Source organism: Dreissena polymorpha, chromosome 7 (assembly GCF_020536995.1).
Source record: "Dreissena polymorpha isolate Duluth1 chromosome 7, UMN_Dpol_1.0, whole genome shotgun sequence".
Lineage (NCBI taxonomy): Eukaryota > Metazoa > Mollusca > Bivalvia > Myida > Dreissenidae > Dreissena > Dreissena polymorpha.
Genome location: NC_068361.1, coordinates 40,018,671 through 40,038,825, shown reverse-complemented (window position 1 = coordinate 40,038,825; position 20,155 = coordinate 40,018,671). Strand labels below are relative to the sequence as shown.

The following is a 20,155-nucleotide window of genomic DNA, read 5'->3' as shown; positions in this document are numbered from 1 at the left end:
ATTATTATTAGTATTTACTTTATTACTTTTTATAATTATTACCATTACAAAATACACATATAATTCGGGTTAATTTATTTCCACATACATATTTGATTATTCCTTCTATAACTTTTTTAAATCATATTGATTTTTTAACCAGTTATTAAAAAATATATGTTTGTGTAATTATTCATAAATTATTCAATTCAAGAAGTCTGCATCTTGTTATATCAAATTTGGTAATATTTTTTTTATTTTTTTAATCATGTCTCCTCCAAAATTGCAAATAATGTTTGTGTCTTCGTCGACCTGGCTCAGTGGAAGTTATCACAAACTTCATCTCCCTGTTCCATGTACACTCCAAATAAAGTTATTTAACATAATTGGGTTGTATTGATGCTTCTTGAACTGCTATATGTGATAATGTTACATTTAACCGGTTGTGGCGCTACTATATAACTTTATCAGAGATTAATATTGCCATAAGTATTCACCATGAGTTGTTTGTACATTTTCAGAACATATTTGCATTCGATGAATACAGTTAAATATATATGTTTCAGGCATGTTAAAAAACATGGGTGTAATAAATAAACTGTAACATCGTATAGTGCCCATCTACTAAGTTTGTTAAAAGCATGTCGCTTAGATCCCTTTGGTAAAAACTGACACGGCCCAGAGGTCACATGAGTTATAAAGAGTAATACAAAAATGTAACCTTCAAACAATGCAAAACAGGTTTTGGGCTTTGTTGAGCTAACTCAGTTGATCAAAAAATCCATCTCCCTGTTTCAAGGACATTTCAATTAAAGCAGGGACGTCTCTCAGAAAATGGATTTAACCCGGTACATTCTTATCGCTAGGCGGCCACTATATCCACTTCGTCACCGAATCCTCGGTGAAGAAACTGGCGAATGATGTGTTGCTGAGGTAGAAGGTTAACTGATATACTTAATATTCGATACAATATACACTAGTGTTCGTATCACTTTACGTTGGCAAACGTAATATTGATTTATTGTATTCGACAATCGCCACGCAGACGGCCACGTATAGCAATAATATGATCACACTCGGTTAAAAAGACGCATAGAGTTGACTCGTGTAGCATAAAAAGTTGTATTCCATTATGATGTGTGGTCCTTTGGCGAATATAAGCACAACAAAGACGTTGTAACTAGGGTTGGCAACATCACAGTTCCGAAAAAAATACAGGCTGTTTAAACTTTATAGATCTTAACATGGTATGCATAGGTATTGTTTAGATTGCTGGCAATGACAAAAGTTTCAACACTTTTTATGTTATGAATTGCATCATCATTTAACCAATACGATTGTCATTGAATAATATTAAAGTGAATACAAGTATTCGCCATAATAATGTTATGGACATTACTAAGACTCCATTTTAATTCCACACAATCGTTCTTTTTAAAAGTAATTAAACATGCAAATACCAAAAAAGAAAACATAAAAATGACCTGTTAAACTAGTCATTTAAAAAAAATATCATCAGTAGTACATTAATATTTACAAAAACAGTAAAGTATAAAATATATCAATATATATAGAGTAAATAATATTTAAAAAAAAACATAATGTACAATTTAATAAATTCAATGTGATAATCTCATTTATGTCGGCTTCTTGGCAATTATTTATATGACTTTATATTAACTTATTTAATATATAATTGCGAGGATAATTGTAATAGAAACATCAAATTACATTTTAAGTTGAAATATAAAATCATTTTGCCAAAATACATTCTAAAAAAATATGTTTAATTATATGCATCTCATTATGTCAGAAGCACGTGTTCTTGCTCTTATAATTCGTTAACTCGTTATCAACAACCACAGTCATATACACAACACAAACGTTACAGCAATTCATATTTTGAAAAGATAAAACCATTTATAATGTAATATAATCTTATGTGTAAAATCTCAAACTTTTAACATGAAATGCTGATCAACCCTATTATATATTGTATTTGTATTGTATTTATTTATTTATATTAAGTTAAATACAAAACAATACAACCAGTATCATACAGAGTACAACGAAGTTTAAATTAATATTTAAAAAAAAATGATAGAATACCGTAAAACATATTATTGTACAAACGAAATGTCTTATCAAACCACCAAGAAAACGCATTTAAATCAATGAAAATACAATACAGACACTCAACAGAAATATATCACAATTCTTGTTAAAAAAACACATTAAAATGTTATACACAATTTAATACAGTACGTGTACATACATCTTCATACTCAAGATAAATACAATTAGTCACATATATTGAGGAATTGACGTTCATGATCTGTTAAAGATATCTGTAGGTGTGTTGTTAATACATCCATGTCCAATTCAGTTACATTATCCGTTGTGAAGCCATAGCCAATTTATGTTCTATACGTATTGTTTTAAATGCATATCTTACTGCAGCATTAAGGATATTACACAACACATATTGCATACCCGTTGTAGTCGTTCTTACGAAGCGACTTGTTTTTTATCATAATGGTATTTGCAATGATAGATACGTCAGTTACCAATAAATAACTATATGCAATTATCATCAGCTCTTCGATGTAATTATATAAAGGAAGACGATAAGCATAACTCATTAATCTCAACAGGCATTTTATTGACTACATGTTTAAAGATTGGAGGTTGATTGATTGGAGTTGATTGGAGATTGGAGGAGAACTTTATAAGATCTCGATCTTTCGTTCTAATCCTTTTTTTGAACAACGTGACTTATTTGTAACTGTATATTCTATGCAAATGTATACCATGTTTGTTCGTAAAATAAAATATGTTTAAACTAAAGATTGGAGGTTGTGTATAGACGGATCCCAGATGTATTTATACAGGATAAACCAACGAAGTTTAAACCAGTCCCCAGTTCTTGTTTAAATATTAATTTATGTTCATCCAAAATCAAAAAGATTTACACGTGCTCCTTTTTTTTCCAATATACAAAGCTCATGTGCGCTTTAGTTCAAAACATGTGAAACGCTTTTCTGGTGATGTCCCCATGCGATAATTGGCTTATCGTGTATGTTAATTTAAATATGATAAAAATATGTGAAAGCGCACATTTTTGGTGGATACGCATCACCGCTAATCAGTAAAAGAAAATTGCATGAAAGTTTGAGGGTAGTGAGATAAACACGAAGATGATATGTAATTAGTGTTTCACACAAACTTCACCGGGTACAACAAGACCAATGTTCAACTATTCAACGGACGTGTTCTAAATCTTTCCCCGTTCACTTAACACATTGTTTGCGCCGATAACTATAGCGGAAATAGCTCTGGTGCACTATATTTTGTTGGTAACTGTTACTTAGACACTTTACAGAAGAAAAATTGTGGCATTAGCAGATTCTCCAGCTATCTAGAGTTTATTTAGTCAAAATCATATATCATACCACGTGGTGCACATAATCTGCTTATACATAAAAAGATATACGTTGATTGTTCATTCCACATATGTGCAAATCATTTCTTTCATCGTTTTGCTGCAGTGTTGATACCTATCGTAGGGTTGTGTGCAATCCAAGAAGAACGTGTGCTGTGTGCCGGGTGAAAACAATGTCTTCATCTCCATGTCTGGCCCAAAAGACACCTAATTTAATAGAGTTCTTCAACGATGTATACTTTCTGGAAATAGAATTGGAATATTGAGCGACATCAGAAAATTGCATAATAAAATATACATTTACCATATGCTACCGAAAACATCCACAAAACTTCTCGATCTTAATGCATTTTATAAACTTCTGTTTGTAATGTGTTTATTGCCAAACCTCAGCATAATACATCACACAAATACATTGTGAGTAACATAAACAATCTATTGGCACGCCAAGCATGCGATTAATAGTGTGCTTGCAAGCTAATAACTGCCTTTCCGATTAGGCGACTGACTACATAATATGGCAAAACATTTAAGCACAATCTGAACTAAAATGTGTAGCCTTCTAATTCTCGATATCAATACTGATGTAATTATAACGTAAAAACATTTATATGAAATACTACATATATAATATAAGAGCAATACATAACTCTGGCTTCGATTAACTTTGTGAAAACATATATGCGATGCTATTTTGTCCGTGTTAATTTGCCGCTGTAGTACATTGGTTTAGTTGAAATTGGTATCGATAAACACAAAACAATTGCAAAAGAAGTAAAATATATCGACGTTGTTAGTACAATTTGCTAAAAAATTACCATACATATAAAATAGAGTATTGAATATTTCATAAAATCAATCTTTTATTTTTGATTTGAATGTGTTTGTTTCTTTTTTGTGTTTACAAATTGACTTTGAGCATTACCTTTGTGTTGATTCAACCTGTCATAAACGTGCGAATCCTTTCGAAAATTGGTGTGTCGCAGAATGGACACTCATCAACGTATAATGTGCACTCCATGCAGAACATAAGATGCCTACATAGTAGGAACAGTGCGTTCACTCTGTTAATGTGACATATACGACACGTAAAACGTCTTTGTAAGTTTCCATACAGATTTCTCTCTGAAAAAGTAACTGATCAATGAAAACATGAAGCTAAATAAAAATTAATAATATTGAAATTAGTTAAGGAATAGTGTATCCAAAGGACGGCGTACTTTAATTTCGATGTGTAGGTTGTATATGTTTGTCAAAATACAGTAAATGATACTTAATGGGTCGCCGTGGCGTAGTGGAAATGGTGTCCGCCTAGCGACCGGGAGGTTACGGATTCGATCCCCCATAGACACCAAGTACTGATTTTAGCTTCGAGGGTGTTTTAAATAAGCCTTAGGCTTTCAATGAAATCGAGCTAAAATCATTAGGTTTAATCTAAATTAATGGGAACAAGCAAACGACGCGAAACATCCTGTGCATCATCAACAAGTTCATAATCTGTTATTTGAGAATCGCTTTTTCCCACAAACACACTTAGTAACTACAAACTAAAGCAAGTTTTTACATTCCAATTTCAATTAATGTTAATCACAAATGTACACTATTATAAAATCCCACATTATGGACGTGATATTATTGAAAAAGTGTTCATATGACACCAATAAAATACTAAGACACAATAAGTATGGCTCAATCATATTTTGACATGTAAATACTGCCTATCACCTTGCAGCATGCATATCGACGCTTGTACGTACATTAGTGTAAATGATTTCTTCAAATAAATGTATATTACCTGGTTCGATAAGCTGGGCGAAATCCAAGTTAGGATCATCGATGTCGTTCTGCTCAGTAAGGCTCAGTGCTACATCAACATAATTCCCATTTCTATTTTGATCTCTGTTGCCTGAAAAATCTTTTATATTTACTTCAGAATCTTCCACGGCGTTGTAATATTTCATAACAAAACATTGAACTTAAATGAAATCTATAAAACATTAACCGACTCTAACAAAGCTTAAATCACATTCACCAAGAAACAATATAAAACAACGCGGTGTACGTTGTAAAAAAGAATAGAAATCAATGTGCATCTAAATTTTTAATATTAGGTCAACGCAACCTATTGCTGCTATTGCAGAGCACAAGCGTGCATATGGCACGTGAATTCAGTTTGTCCATAACAAATAGGAAGGCACAATTGATAGTTATTAAGTTAATTAAATATTAATATTATTAAAATACTATGTATTAACTTGTTTAAACTGCCCCATATTCGTCCTACCAGATATGATGTTCAAAGTTTAGGTAAATTTTATGTTGATATCAAAATCGAGTGCATTCCCTTTATTCATATGTACGAAAACTGTCAAGTCAATGAGTGCTTCACATAAATATAATCTACCTTGTTCGACAAATTCAGGCAAAACCAAGTAAGGTTGTTCTACAGCGACGTGGTAATTTTGGTCGGTCATACCAACATCGTCATAACCGAAGTCATGCTGGTGCGTAGCAGTCGAATGATGAAGTGCATCATTTTCTCCCTGACCAGGTCCTATGGTGACTGAAAACATCGTTGTATACCTCATAGGATTGGTCAAAATGCAATCAAAACTGCAAATTAATTTACTAGTATACGCTTACTCATTAACGATCTAGTCAGTATATTCTAGAACATGATTGAACTTAAATAAAATCGATTACACCAAATTGATCTAAATGAGATGCTTGTAACAAATATTAACAATCTGAGTATTTTTTTCAATATCGACATTTTGTGGTTACAATAATAATTTCTGGTGTAATCTCTAATCACAAAATAGTTGATTTTGTCAATCGTTGTCGTTACTTTAAAATAGTCAAAACGTTTTCATGTTGTTTTACAATTTTAAGGAACCTCAAGAATTCACTTAGAACACAAATGGAACAAGTAAAACTGTATTTTACTGATTACGATGTTTTACCAGTTGTTGGTCGTTCGTGATAATTGTAAAGTCTGCGAAGTAGGTTTAATGAGATACTTTAGTTCGAAATAATGTTATTATAAATTAAACTTAATTTCATAATGTTCGCTCTTTTAAAGGGATATTTTCACGCTTTGGTAAATTGACACAATTGAAAAAAGTTGTTTCAGATTCGTAAGTTTTCGTTTTAGTTATGATATTTGTGAGGAAACAGTAATACTGAACATTAACCATGCTCTAATATAGCCATTTTATGCATCTTTTGACGATTTTAAAACCTAAAAATTATAAAGCGTTGCAACGCGAAACGATTGAATAATTTGGAGAGTTCTGTTTTTGTCGTTAAATTTTGTGAAACTACGAAGATTGTTTATATAAGGTATAAAATACGTCAATAATGTGTACTCGGCGGAATAGCTCAGTAGGCTAAAGCGTTTTTACTTCAGGACTCTGGCAGGACTCCAGGGGTCTCTGGTTCAAAACCTGCTCCGGGCAATGTTCTTTTCCTTTTTTAATTTTTTTTCTTGATTTTTTACTGGGGCTTTTATGATCCAATGTTTACATTTATCAATATAAAGCATTTAATGAATAAGTTTCAAAAATGCCAAAATCTGTGAAAAGGCCCCTTTAATACGAAAATGTGATATTGGGAATAATCCGGATTCTCAAAAATGAAGAAGACAATTTATAACGCAGATTTGACGAAATTGAACATGCTGTTAGTTGTGTTAAGAGGTTCTTTTCATGGTATATTAAAACATATAAATCCGTTTCAATTTTTGAACAGGAAAAACGTATAGCACGAATATGTCGTTGCACACAACTGAACGTTCAGGCACCGTGCATCAAATATAGCAAAATCGAGAATTACTTTAATGGATACATTTAATAAATGTATTTACTGTTCAATAAAATAGATTATATTACACACCTTCTTGTTCAATCGCAGCAGTTGTAATGTTGCCAACATTCGAGTTTTGATCCGCTTGTGTGTCGCTGTGTGCGTGTTTGCAATGATTTAGTTCAGGAAATTCAACAGGTATATAATCGTTGGCAACCTGGTTCGACTCCGTTTGCTAGTAAATGCAAATGTGGCTATTATGTATTATCGCGTAAATGGGTACTGAATTGCATATATTTTGATACAAAAAGTAACTCACTGTAGCAGCAAAATCTGGTATCTCTTGGTGTCGATTGATAAAGTCATCGCCTTTGGCCTCCCATAAATATGGGCACTCCTTAAATTTACAGTGCTCTATCCAGGGATCGTCTTCTTGTTGCCAATTCGCCAAGCCACCGCCACAGGCGAAACATATACACTCATCCCCATCGCCTTTTACAGAGAAAATAAAACGTTTGCAAACTTAAACTGGAACCCGTGGAATAAGTAAAACATATAGTTATATACCTATGTAAATTTGAAAAATCAAATCTAATGGTTATGCGCCATGATGGTTGCCTACATTGTTTCATACTGACAAGACACGGAAATCCATACTTTACAAATTTCAAAGAACAAGTACAAAAAAGTTACATGGTTGCATCTTAACAGCCAATAAAGAAATCCGAAAATATGAAGATGGACGTTCTGGGTCGTATGTGTTGGTTAAATAATTTGTCCGGAGTAGCCTACTTGTGACAAGCTACTGAAACACACGATTTCACAGCGTCAAATTGAGTATGTGTGCGTGTAAACGGAGAAGTGAGAACGTTGAATATTAATACTTAAGATAGAGGAAACGCTTACTATTTTCGTTTCTTTTTATCGCGAAATATCTTTTTAAACTTATAGCAATGCTTCTGCATTCGATATCACGTGACTGCAATTAAGATTTATCTTATGGTGTTTTAACCCAGTAAACTACATATAAACTTAAATACCCGTGTAATACCATCCTGCCACTGCCATTTCTGTCGGCCTCTGCTTTAGGTGTGAAGGCCAGTTGGTAAAGGTATCTACACGAGAGTGAAATGTCCTGAACTGTTTATATTGCGCTTTGTAGCCTCTGCGTGTATTACCTACAATACAATATATGTGATAGTGCATTGTGACTGTACAATATATTACAATTATACAATGCATAATCTGTTTGTATAAATATAAATATATATATATATATATATATATATATATATATATATATATATATATACATAATGTGATGACCATGGAAATGTTTTGTTTATACTTAGTAAAGTACCAATACACATTACAATATACCAAACATTCATCTATGGGATGTTATCATTTAAGATATGTTTTTATATATAGATTGACAATAAAGTCAAATCTAAATGAGATAAATGGATCGTGGCTAGTTTTGAACGCAGATCCACAATTTGAACACACTTGATCTGGAATCAGTTGATGTTACATGCCAAATATTATAAATATTATCGATTTTTCAGAAGATGTTTGTTAAATTATATATCCTTTTTTTATATACACGTCTACATTAACCGATTCAAACCCGGTTAGGGCGAATTTGCATCCCATGCGTATTATCAAAAAACCTAGTAAAGGATGCCTATACGATCGTCTTTCTTAATAATTATTTTCCGTTTCTGAGAAGGACCTGCTATGGAAGTTGTCATATATCATGTTAAACCTTTGAAGTTCCCTGTTTTGGCCCCAGGCTAATGACCTCGCCAGGTATAATACTATAAAACTATATCTGCAAGATGCACCTCAATTAAGCTATTTTTTTATATAAGCAAATACTTTTAGATTTCTTGAACTGCCTTGTGCACTTTTGATTTACATTTTTATCAATTAATAAATCCATTTTCATAATGTCTTGTTGCTAATATAACAATAATGCTAATAATAATACTAATAAAATAAACAAACGGACTTGTTTCCACTGTAGCGGGATGATATGGTGCTTGTATTCAGTGGAATTGTTCACTTTTGATAAAAGCAACAAACTTTGCACATTTGTAGATAAAAGTATTTTATTCAATTTTAGCTATAGACCCATCTCCAATTTTCAAGATGGCCGCCATTTTTAAGATGGCCACCAAGATGGCCGCCAAAATTTAGGAAATTACATCTTACTGCCATATTTGATTAAAATATTCTGTTTTTGCCATTGCAATTAGCTGTTTTATGTTATCAATCAATTAAAATATGTTTCTACATGAATAACAATGAATTAAATATTGCATATAAGTCAAAATAGCTTCCAAAATGGCCGCCTAAAGTAAAAAAAATTAGGATTTTCCTACTCAAATCTATAATTTCAATACTCATTGAACGTATTTATGTAAGCAAGTGTTTTTCTCTTTTTTGAATTTACAGATACATTCATTTGTATAATATTCTCAACATATTGTGTCAGTCCTTAAATAAAGAAATAACTGCATTCAACGAGTTCACACTTCCAGACCTTAAAGCTGCCTTAAAATCTAACCGCGGTCACATCCTCCACAACATATGGTGCTTGTATTCAGTGTAATTGTTCACTTTTTAATAAAAGCAACACACATTGCTCATTGGTAGTTTAAAGTATTTAAGACAAAATAGGCTATGGACCCAATTCATATTTTTCAAAATGGCCGCCATTTTCAAACTGGCGATCTTTTACAAATCAAATGAAATATTACAATACTTTATTATTAATTATGCTAATAATCAAAAATCTTTGCAAGAAAAACATTTATTATAAGTATTTTGTTAATTTTGTACTTTTTGTAAGGTCAAAAGGTCATTTTTTTGGGGGAAAAATATGCTTTTTTGGCAAATAAACACCAGTGGGCTCTTGGACCATGATAATCTGCTTTATGGATTTATTTATTATTAAAGTAAATGAATATTTGCCAAAAAAGCGTAATTCCCCCCCCCCCCAAAAAAAAAAGACCTTTTGACCTTACAAAAAGTACAAAATTAACAAAATACTTATAATAAATGTTTTCCTTGCAAAGATTTTTTATTATCAGCATAATTAGTAATAAAGTATTGTAATATTTCATTTGATGTGTAAAAGATTGCAACAAAAATCAGCACCTCGATATTTTCACTTTTTTGATAGGTTGGCGGCCATTTTGAAAATGGCGGCAATTTTGAAAAATATTAATTGGGTCTATGGCCTATTTTGTCTTTAATACTTTAAACTATCAATGAGCAAAGTGTGTTGCTTTTATCAAAAAGTGAACGATTCCACTGAATACAAGCACTATATGTGGTGGAGAGTGTGACCGCGGTTAGATTTAAAGGCACCTTTAAGGTCTGGAAGTGTGAACTCGTTGCAGTTATTTCTTTATTTGAGGGCTGAAACTATATGTTGATAATATTATACAAATGAAGGTATCTGTAAATACAAAAAAGAAAAACACTAGCTTATATTACATACGTTCAATGAGTATTGAAATTATACATTGGAGTAGAAAAATCCTATTTTTGGTGCTTAAGGCGGCCATTTTGGAAGCCATTTTGACTTATATGCAATATTAAATTAATTCTTTTCATGTAGAAACATATTTTAATTAATTTTTTATATGGAACACCTAATTGTAATGCCAAAAACAGAATATTTTAATCAAATATGGCAGTAAGATGTAATTTCCTTAATTCTGGCGGCCATCTTGGCGGCCATCTTGAAAATGGCGGCAATCTTGAAAATTGGAGATGGATCCATAGCTAAAATTGAATAAAATACTTTTATCTACAAATGTGCCACGTTTGTTGCTTTTATCAAAACGTAAACGTTTCTACTGAATTCAAGCACCATATGATCCCGCTATAAGTTAGTATTCCAATCTTGCAAAGTTGTCCAGTCTGCAAAGAATCTAGCAAAACAAATATCAAAGACGTCCTCATACATGTGCAGATTCTTTAAACGCATTCTGGCGCATTAAGTCAATTTGTCCAATACGACGCATTTCTATCGAAAATAGTGTTGAATTGTTTGGAGGTTCGCAAAACTCATACGGCTAGGACCTATGTATATAAAATTATACCCAAGTATTACGAACGATAATTGTTATAGGTAAGGATGCCTCGGGTCGCGTAAAGAATATTTGAATTTTCCGTAAGCTATGTATACCTCGAAGATGCGAGCTTTAGCTGAATGTTGTGCTTACTACCCAAGCTGTTCGATTCGTTTCACAATTGGACTTTTAACCTCCGACAGGACAGTACGTACGCACATTAGATCGTGATTTAGTTTCCACGTACCTATACTCCTGACTAGATGTTATTCAACAAAACACTATTACAGAATCATATTCTTTCATAATTTAATTAATTTAGTATGCATTTTCACTTTATTAAACACTCGCATTGAAGAAAGATGAGAATATTGAATTCCTTAAGGTCGTTTGTCGGTCAGACCATATGTCTGTATGTCTATAGTCATAAATGTGTCCGACTTAGTAACCAAACAATTGTAAACGCCAATTATTCACAAGTTCATGAATTGTCCTTATTCTATAAAAGCTGTGGATGAGCAAGATTAATTATTAAACTGTTTGGTTTGCATACATGATTATTAATTTATTATAATGTGCTACATATTAAGGCAGAGCACTTCGTGGTTAAATCTACATGAAAAATTAACGGACAATACAGAAAGAATTGCAAAAAAATACATGTGTATGAAGCAAAACATGTCCATACAAAAAATAGCAGACATGGACTTAAAACTTAAAAAAACGGAGTGATACACTTTGACATGTACTCACCCCATAATCTGTAGTGACAGTCAATGAAAGCCAGTATTATGATCCTAAAAAAACCTATAATAATAATATAAGGAACCCAAAATTCGCAGGTTTTTTTATGATTATGTGTTTGCCATCAATGACAGCGACGCAAAAAGGACAATTCAAATTCTTGAAGAAACCGCCTGCCATTTGTATCCGCTCTTCATGTGTGCACATTGCTGAACATAGAGCATGACCTACCTATCTGACTATTTCAGGTTGGATGTTCTCAGCAACAAGCCATTCATAGTGCATGCCTGAGTACTTGGTACCAGACACCAATTTGAAATCTGTACCCAACGGCTACCAATATCAGATGCCTTGATTCAAGAGGTGATGTCTTACCCTTGATACACATTTAATCATATATTTCATTTTGAATCCTAACACATTTCTTGAAGTTTCCAGGACTTTCCATTATATTATCGGATACGCCAAAATGGTACCGTCTCCCGCGTTGCAGCATTAGTCGTGTCCACACGCGACGTGCTCTGGCTTATCTTCTCCTCCTTAAACGACATTTGACAAACTGGTGGATGTAAATTTTGAGTGTTTTTTTTTTAATTCGCCTACTCTTTCTATATAAGCAATCGACATGCCTTTGCTGAAGAGATACTAAATTCATGTAAAAAAACATTAGATGCGTTTTAGTTTGTGAATTGCTGTGTCACTCTTCTGAAAGATTCGTCTGCAAGGGAATGCCGTTCGTTTTTTAAAAGTCAATCAATCCGTGCAATTAGGTTTCATTGTTCATGAAAATTTAGTTTCGATAAGCTACACTACGCAAATACTCTTACTAGTTCGTAAAACGATTTGAAATGGAAAACTTTTGTGAAAAAACAACAAACAAACGATACCCACTCTTTTAACTGTAAAAGATCGATTATCAGAATGGCTCAAGATATGTCATGAAAACATGATAAAGCAATTTGAACGTAACAAATATGAAAATAAATTACCTATATACGTAACACTTAAAATGAATCAAACGACAATTTTAACAGCAATTGAAGTGCAGAAGGCTACATTTTCCAGTAAATGTCAATATTTAACCTAAACTTTTGGTCCATGTCCCGTGTTTTTGTCATATGATCGTTAGTTAGTATAAATCACGCCATTATTTAAATTGTAGTACTGTTGACAATCAATACTAAAACGTATTTAACGATTCTTCGGGACAATCTGTTAAAACGAATAAAGTTGTGAGGAAAACAGAGATCGGAACGGTCAAGGTCGTGAATCTTATATTTGCTTTAAACAAATCTCAAATTAATCTCAGTAACCCCAATGAAAACAAGATATAGACGTTAAAGGCGATATGAATCGTCCCTTAAATAAGTCGGGTGCACCTGTATAACCTCCATGAGTTATGTGTATATTTCTTTCAACTTGTTTCATTGCCTTTACTTAAAACACGTTTAATCAATCAACTTAAAACTCCACAGACTGACATATCGTTCTAAGTTGTCTAGAATCACGTATCACGTTTATTTGGTTAGATTAAATTCCAAGAAAAAATGGGAAATTAAATAAGTTATTTTTACTTTTTAAATTACTGATTGTTTTCTATTTTAAAGGGTTTTATTCCAATTAACTTAAGTGTACAATTCATAAGTTTTCAAAGCATAAATCGGGATAACGACATCAACCATTCCAAATTAATTACTTTGTAGTTAAGTAAACATATTCTTGTCAATTAACGACGAGTTTAATAAAGTGTAATCTTAAATTAAACTTCAAAGGACGTAAATCTCAAGCGAATATATTCGATGGTACATCAGTAACAATATACAAAATTGATCTTAATGTAAACGCGTAGTTGTGCACGTTTAAGTGCACTATTTAAATCTAGAGGCCACACTCATCGCAGAATCACTTCCGCTTTTTCAAAAACAAATTAATTACTGAGGTATTTTATTACTCGTAAATATAAGCTCATGAACGATGTTTTCAAATGTAGATCATATCGTTGCTGTACAGCATGTTATTGTTTTTAAAGTGGAATGAACCGTTAATGCAAATAATCATCATTCATACACTCATTACATAAAAAATAAGCATTCATTTTTTTACCAGTAATAAATAGGCATTTCTTAAGAAAGTTGCATTTTTCTCTTGTTTTGATCCCGTTTTTCTATTGCACGAAAACCTTATGCATGCCTAACGCGTATACTTGCTGATATTTTGACACATACGTCCGTGCCGTAAGCGCAGTATTTTACCAAGATTTTGAGCAAAAGAATTACACAAATACAAAATTGGACAAATCACATATGGAGTGTCAACAAACGCCGCCATTTTATAACTGGAAGATGTCTATTTTGTTAACGCTACCCCATTTGTTTAATATTACGGCGTGCGGATTTTTTAACCAATGGATATCGACATTATCGTATTTGAATGGTAAATACATTTCACATTGGTGGCATGAAATATGTATGGAATAAAGATATCTTTATATACACCAATGTAAAAAAGAAAGGTATAAAATACATGTAGTAAACTCTATATAAAGAAGAGATCCTTGCATTTTATCACAATACTATTGAAAGTTTAAATAATGTTTTTTTGTTAATTCAGCGCTTTTCCTTTCTTTTATACGTCTACAACCACACATATTGAAGTCAAATCAGAATTACAACAAGTTATAAAGTTACAAGTTGTGATAATTTACATATTCTATTAACAAGAATAAATGTGAATCCGATATTTTGATTTAATAAATTATAGTTTCCTATTTAAAAACAAGTTTAACAACTATGGCTAGATATGCTCTTAAAGTTGATGCTTTAACCAATGTTATTTGTTATACATGTACATTTTGCTTACATATCGGTAATATGTCATATGACTTTTGTGTAAAGTGCCTTTGAACGCACAATACTGTATGAAAAGGGCGCTATATAAATGTGGTATTATTTTATTATTATTACATTTAACAGTAGAGAATAGTAATAACTTCTAAGCTGATATTTTTTCCGAAGATTTATCATGCTTATATTAAAAAGGTAACACAGACACGCGCGCGCATGCACACATTCACACGCACACAGGCACACACACACACACACACACACGCGCACACACACATACTCACACACACACACACGCACGCACATTCACAAAAATTTGGCAACACAGTAACCATAACGTTGCAAATTGAAGTCCGTGATAATAAAATAAAACATACGTAATTATAATACCTTCGGAACTTGAACTCCCGGGACCTGGGTTTGGTTCTACGCCGGAAATCATTAAGAGTATAAGAATGCATCTACGCGGCAACATGTTTGGGGATTTAGGCACAAGGTCCAGCTCGCCTTAAACAGAATACATATATACGGATTTAAAATCGGATTTAAAGGGAAATCATCGATAATAAGTTGCATGCTAGTAATGCTGTCATTAAATGCATTAACCTGATAGAAATTAACGGATTATTTTAAGACACACAAGGATTCAAATCGCGGTCGTCAGTATAACAAATATATATGCCGTTACATCTCGACCAGTTCGATAGCTTTAATGTGTAATGGGTATTTAAGTTTATGTAAGCGATCTAGGTTATTAATGTAGTTTTATTTGCACTGTTTTCTTTTCAATATGTCACTAAAATGTTTTAAATTAGCAATTCGTGAAACTGTGCTCATTTGTTAGTATATGGTGGTTACTCATCAATGTAAAACTCACAAGTGAAAAAAGAGAATTTTTCATACGTTGCATACCATGTGGTATGGTTTACACAAAACTCAACACATATCGCCTGTCATGAGAACTAAAAAACGATTTCAATATAACAAAGCGTAAAATTGCTGTTTAACACTATTGCGCTTCGGAACGGAAGGTTTTCACAAAGGGCCATCGACGTCTAATATATATTAGAGTTGAAATATATAATACTGTTTTATATTTATATTTATGTTTTTGTTTGTTTTATTTCATGATATTTAAAAAAAATTCTTGCTTGATGAACAAACACGTATCGTAAAATGTTTTCAAATTGACGATGTTTGCGTACACTAGTCAATGGTTATATAAACGCATTGATTTACTCATCCACAGGGCAATGATTTATTGCTTGTTGATGCGGTAAAGTGTTAGGCATAACCAGGGCTGCCATGTGTTTGAATCTTTTTGACCGGAATAGTCAAAATGCATAATTTAACCATTACAATACGGTAAAGGCGTAGACAAGTTTAAAACAAACTGTAAAAGCACATGCTTGTTCGTGCAAAAGATGAAAACAATGAAACATGCTCCTTACAATGGAAAACTGCTGATGTACGAAGGAAGAGCGTTCACAAAAGGATTAGTGATGGTTGTTTTTGTATATATTTGACTATGATAAGCTAAAAAGCATGGTGAAGTACCATTGAAATATTGTCTAACAGCTACCATGGCTTAATAGAGTTGTGCATGCGATAGATTGTCAACTGCAAATGAAAAAAGGTGTTTCCTCAAATTAATCGATTTGCGTTGACATAATGTGTTTCACGCATTTTTTAAGCAGGAGTTTCTCACCGATGATAGGTAAATCGATGATATAAAACAGCACACACTCAGGCGCTTTATAACGATATGTCAATGCACGGGCTAACTTGGCATCGACTTTCGCTTCATGTTTTTGTTAAAACCTTTATACACATCTGTTCTACACCAACTGAAACAAAATAACAATTATGTATGATTGCGAAAAACATCACACGTTAATCATCATGCACGTTTTCGTTTGATTCGAAACAAACATGAAAGCTAGCAAACCTTCCGAAGGTCTATGGCAAACCTGTGCAAGCGTACAGCGTACCTCGTTCAAGAAAACCCTACACTATACACTACATAAAAAAATTCGCTTAAACATTTGAAGAGAGTTCATACCACGATAGTAAACGCCAATAGAATAGGATAATTATTTAAGAAATTCAAATTAACAAAAGTGCCTTGCTTGTACGATGTATTTTATTCAATATTCAATGTAAGTAATCTCTATATTAGTTTTAAGGCTAATTATATTTATTATGTTTTTTTCTACAATGAGCGCTAAATATCCTTAAGAAAGACACGAATTTTAAATTTAAAACTAGATGTGTTTGTGAAACACAATGTCCCCCTATATGACGTTTGACCTTGAAGGATGACCTTGACCTTGACCCTTCACCACTCAAAATGTGCAGCTCCATGGGATACACATGCATGTCAAATATGAAATTGCTAGCTTCAATATTGCAGAAGTTACATAACATGAGCAATTTTGACCCATATATTTGACCTAGAAGGATGACCTTGACCTTGACCTTTCACCACTCAAAATGTGCAACTCCATGAGATACACATGCATGCCAAATATCCAGTTGCTATCTTCAATAATGCAAAAGTATTCATAAAATAAGCGATTTTGGCCACATATATTTGACCTCTGACCTTGAAGGATGACCTTGACCTTGACCTTTCACCACTCAAAATGTGCAGCTCCATGAGATACACTTGCATGCGTAATATCAAGTTGCTATCTTCAATATTGCAAAAGTATTCATAAAATGAGCGATTTTGGCCACATATATTTGACCTCTGATCTTGAAGGATGACATTGACCTTAGCCTTTCACCACTCAAAATGTGCAGCTTCATGAGATACACATGCATGCCAAATATCAAGTTGCTATATTTAATATAACAAAAGCTATTACAAAGTGTTAAAGTTGGCGCAAACCAACCAACAGACCAACAGACCAACCAACAGACAGGGCAAAAACAATATGTCTCCCACTACTATAGTGGAGGACATAAAATATGTTTAAGCTTTAATATCTTTTAACATGCGAACACGGTTCAATACATAACTGTAAAATTGTTAATGAAATATTCTGCTGGAAAATACCCATATAACAAAACAAAAGATAACAGCAGTAATTAAACACATCGTATTTGGTTTAATATTCCTTATTTAATTAAATTTAGCAATCAATATACGGAATGTCAAGAACTTTGGTTTCCCATGCATATATGCTCGAAATGATATACTTTAAATGCATATTTGATAACACGTTATTTACTTTCTGTTAATATTCATTAGACATTTGAACACGTAGTTTTTTCCGTACTATCAGAATAAAACATCAACTTAATCCAAAAAGATCAAATATAAATATGTACATGTTATAACAACTGTACCTTTTAACTAGCCAACACAGCAGAGCGATGTGTTCCAAATTAGACAGGGAAGTTGTCATTAGTTGTCAGCTGATCTTTAGAGTTTAAAAATAGAATAAAAAATCCAACTTTTATCTATTTTGAAAGTTTAAAAATAGAATAAAAAATCCAACTTTTATCTATTTTTAACCTGGTATTTCCACTTAATTTTAGTTAAAAATCACAGTAATGATCTTGTATACAATATACATAAATCAAGTTTCACACTCAGTATAAAGCTGTTCAAACAAGTGGTGTTCATGCTAGTTAATCAGCTAAACATATACGAACGACCGTATCAAAACATGATCATTGAAAATATAATATTTGTATACTCAATTTCCGGTTAAAGGTACTTGTTCACCAAAAGGAAAATTGACAAAATTGAAAAAAATGTTTTAGATTTGCACATTTAGGAAATTATTGTTAATTGCGATGAAACGTGCTATAAAAATCAATTATATGAATATTGTGATGTTTTGAAACCTAAAAAGTATGCAGCATTACAAACGCTTAACGATCTATTTATTACCACAGAATCCCAGCTCATGTATACAATAATATATAGTTGTATTTTTTTGTGTTAATTAGGTCATGTTTGTTAATGATATACTTGGTTAAAATAATCATAGCATAACAAATCAGTGAAAAGCTTGTTACTTGTTGATTTATTATTATAAAATACAACAATACATTACTACAAGAATTTGAAGTGAACAAGCACATTAATACTATAACATGTTAACTCAACCCCATCAATCGAACATTATTCATCTTTAAAACCGAATCATCATACATTATTACATGCACATGCACCATGATGCCATCGTATAGACGGCATAATCTACTCAAGCATGTATTAATGTATTTATAAGCAACATATTAAGCATTCTCATGTTAAATTTATTTCAAGAAACTCAGTGAAACATTTTGTATAATTGCCTACGCGGGACAATACGTAGTTCTTGTAGTAAAATTATGCACGAAATGTACATGAAGTTCCACGCTTTACTTCACGACACTTTAGTTTAGTATAAACTTCATAGAAGTATGCGAGGTTTTATGAAAAGTTGGAATATGCACTGTTCGAATAGATGTCTTTACTTCAGAGAATTGTCCCTTTTATTGGAGAAATACCGTCCGCCCCTTTAAAAGTTCTGACAAAAAAACAATACAAATAAATAATGAATAATGAAACCATGCACTTTTCATTGTGTATACAAAGGTAAATTGGCATAACGCTATAATTAATTACACTATAATGCAAGTAATTAAGATTAGATCTTAAATAAAGCAAGCATCACTAACGATTAAAATTCGTAAGAACCATTTCTCCATTTAAATGTTGCTGATATGCTTCAAATCAAGTCAAGGGCTATGTTAAAAAAACAATGATGTTGACTGCTTTCTGTGAAAAAAGAACTGGACAACACTAAAAACGTACGATTCAAACACATGTAGTTCAAATTTCACCACCATATTCCTCTTCCTGGTACACATCTTTTTAATTCCCAGTTAGACTTGGATATTTAGCACGGATCACCTTCTTACAACCAGCAGGTACAGTTCTTATTCTGGTTCCCGTGGTACTATAAAATTTTGGTACGTCAGGCAACAGTGGAAAATTGCGGCGCACTACGTATGTATTAATTATCGAAACATATTAAAGAATGGAATAAGTGATAAACCTTCAAGCTTTTGTTAAGGTTTAGTTATATGTATCGATCAGTCTTTTCATTTTTTCGAATCACTTATGATTTATATATATAAATGATATTTTGTCATGTTTACCTAATTCGCAAACAGCGTCTTTCGGATGATGAATGTGTACACAATCGAACACGAGAATATCTGTTCAATGTACGTAATGTATAAGATGTATA

At 32.4% G+C, this 20,155-nt stretch overlaps 2 protein-coding genes across 7 annotated transcripts in view; both read right to left on the bottom strand.

Moving 5' to 3' along the window:
- LOC127838884 (baculoviral IAP repeat-containing protein 3-like) overlaps positions 1–20,155 on the bottom strand; it is a 219,464-nt gene that overhangs the window by 9,654 nt on the left and 189,655 nt on the right. The gene's annotated exons all lie outside the window — the stretch shown is intronic.
- LOC127838888 (putative inhibitor of apoptosis) lies at positions 1,161–18,329 on the bottom strand. Of its 6 annotated transcripts, none has more exons than XM_052366943.1 (11): positions 18,255–18,329; positions 16,609–16,747; positions 15,291–15,407; positions 12,289–12,596; positions 8,266–8,403; positions 7,545–7,717; positions 7,316–7,460; positions 5,826–5,984; positions 5,217–5,327; positions 4,347–4,546; positions 1,161–3,663 (listed from the first exon to the last, which is right to left on the bottom strand). In XM_052366943.1, exons 5-10 carry the CDS (start codon positions 8,291–8,293, stop codon positions 4,359–4,361), a joined length of 804 nt encoding a protein of 267 aa, XP_052222903.1. In that variant the 5' UTR covers positions 8,294–8,403; positions 12,289–12,596; positions 15,291–15,407; positions 16,609–16,747; positions 18,255–18,329; the 3' UTR covers positions 1,161–3,663; positions 4,347–4,358. The 6 variants fall into 6 exon arrangements, with proteins under 6 accessions (XP_052222903.1, XP_052222901.1, XP_052222904.1 ...); XM_052366941.1 differs by having other exon boundaries at positions 12,476–12,596; XM_052366944.1 differs by having other exon boundaries at positions 12,534–12,596.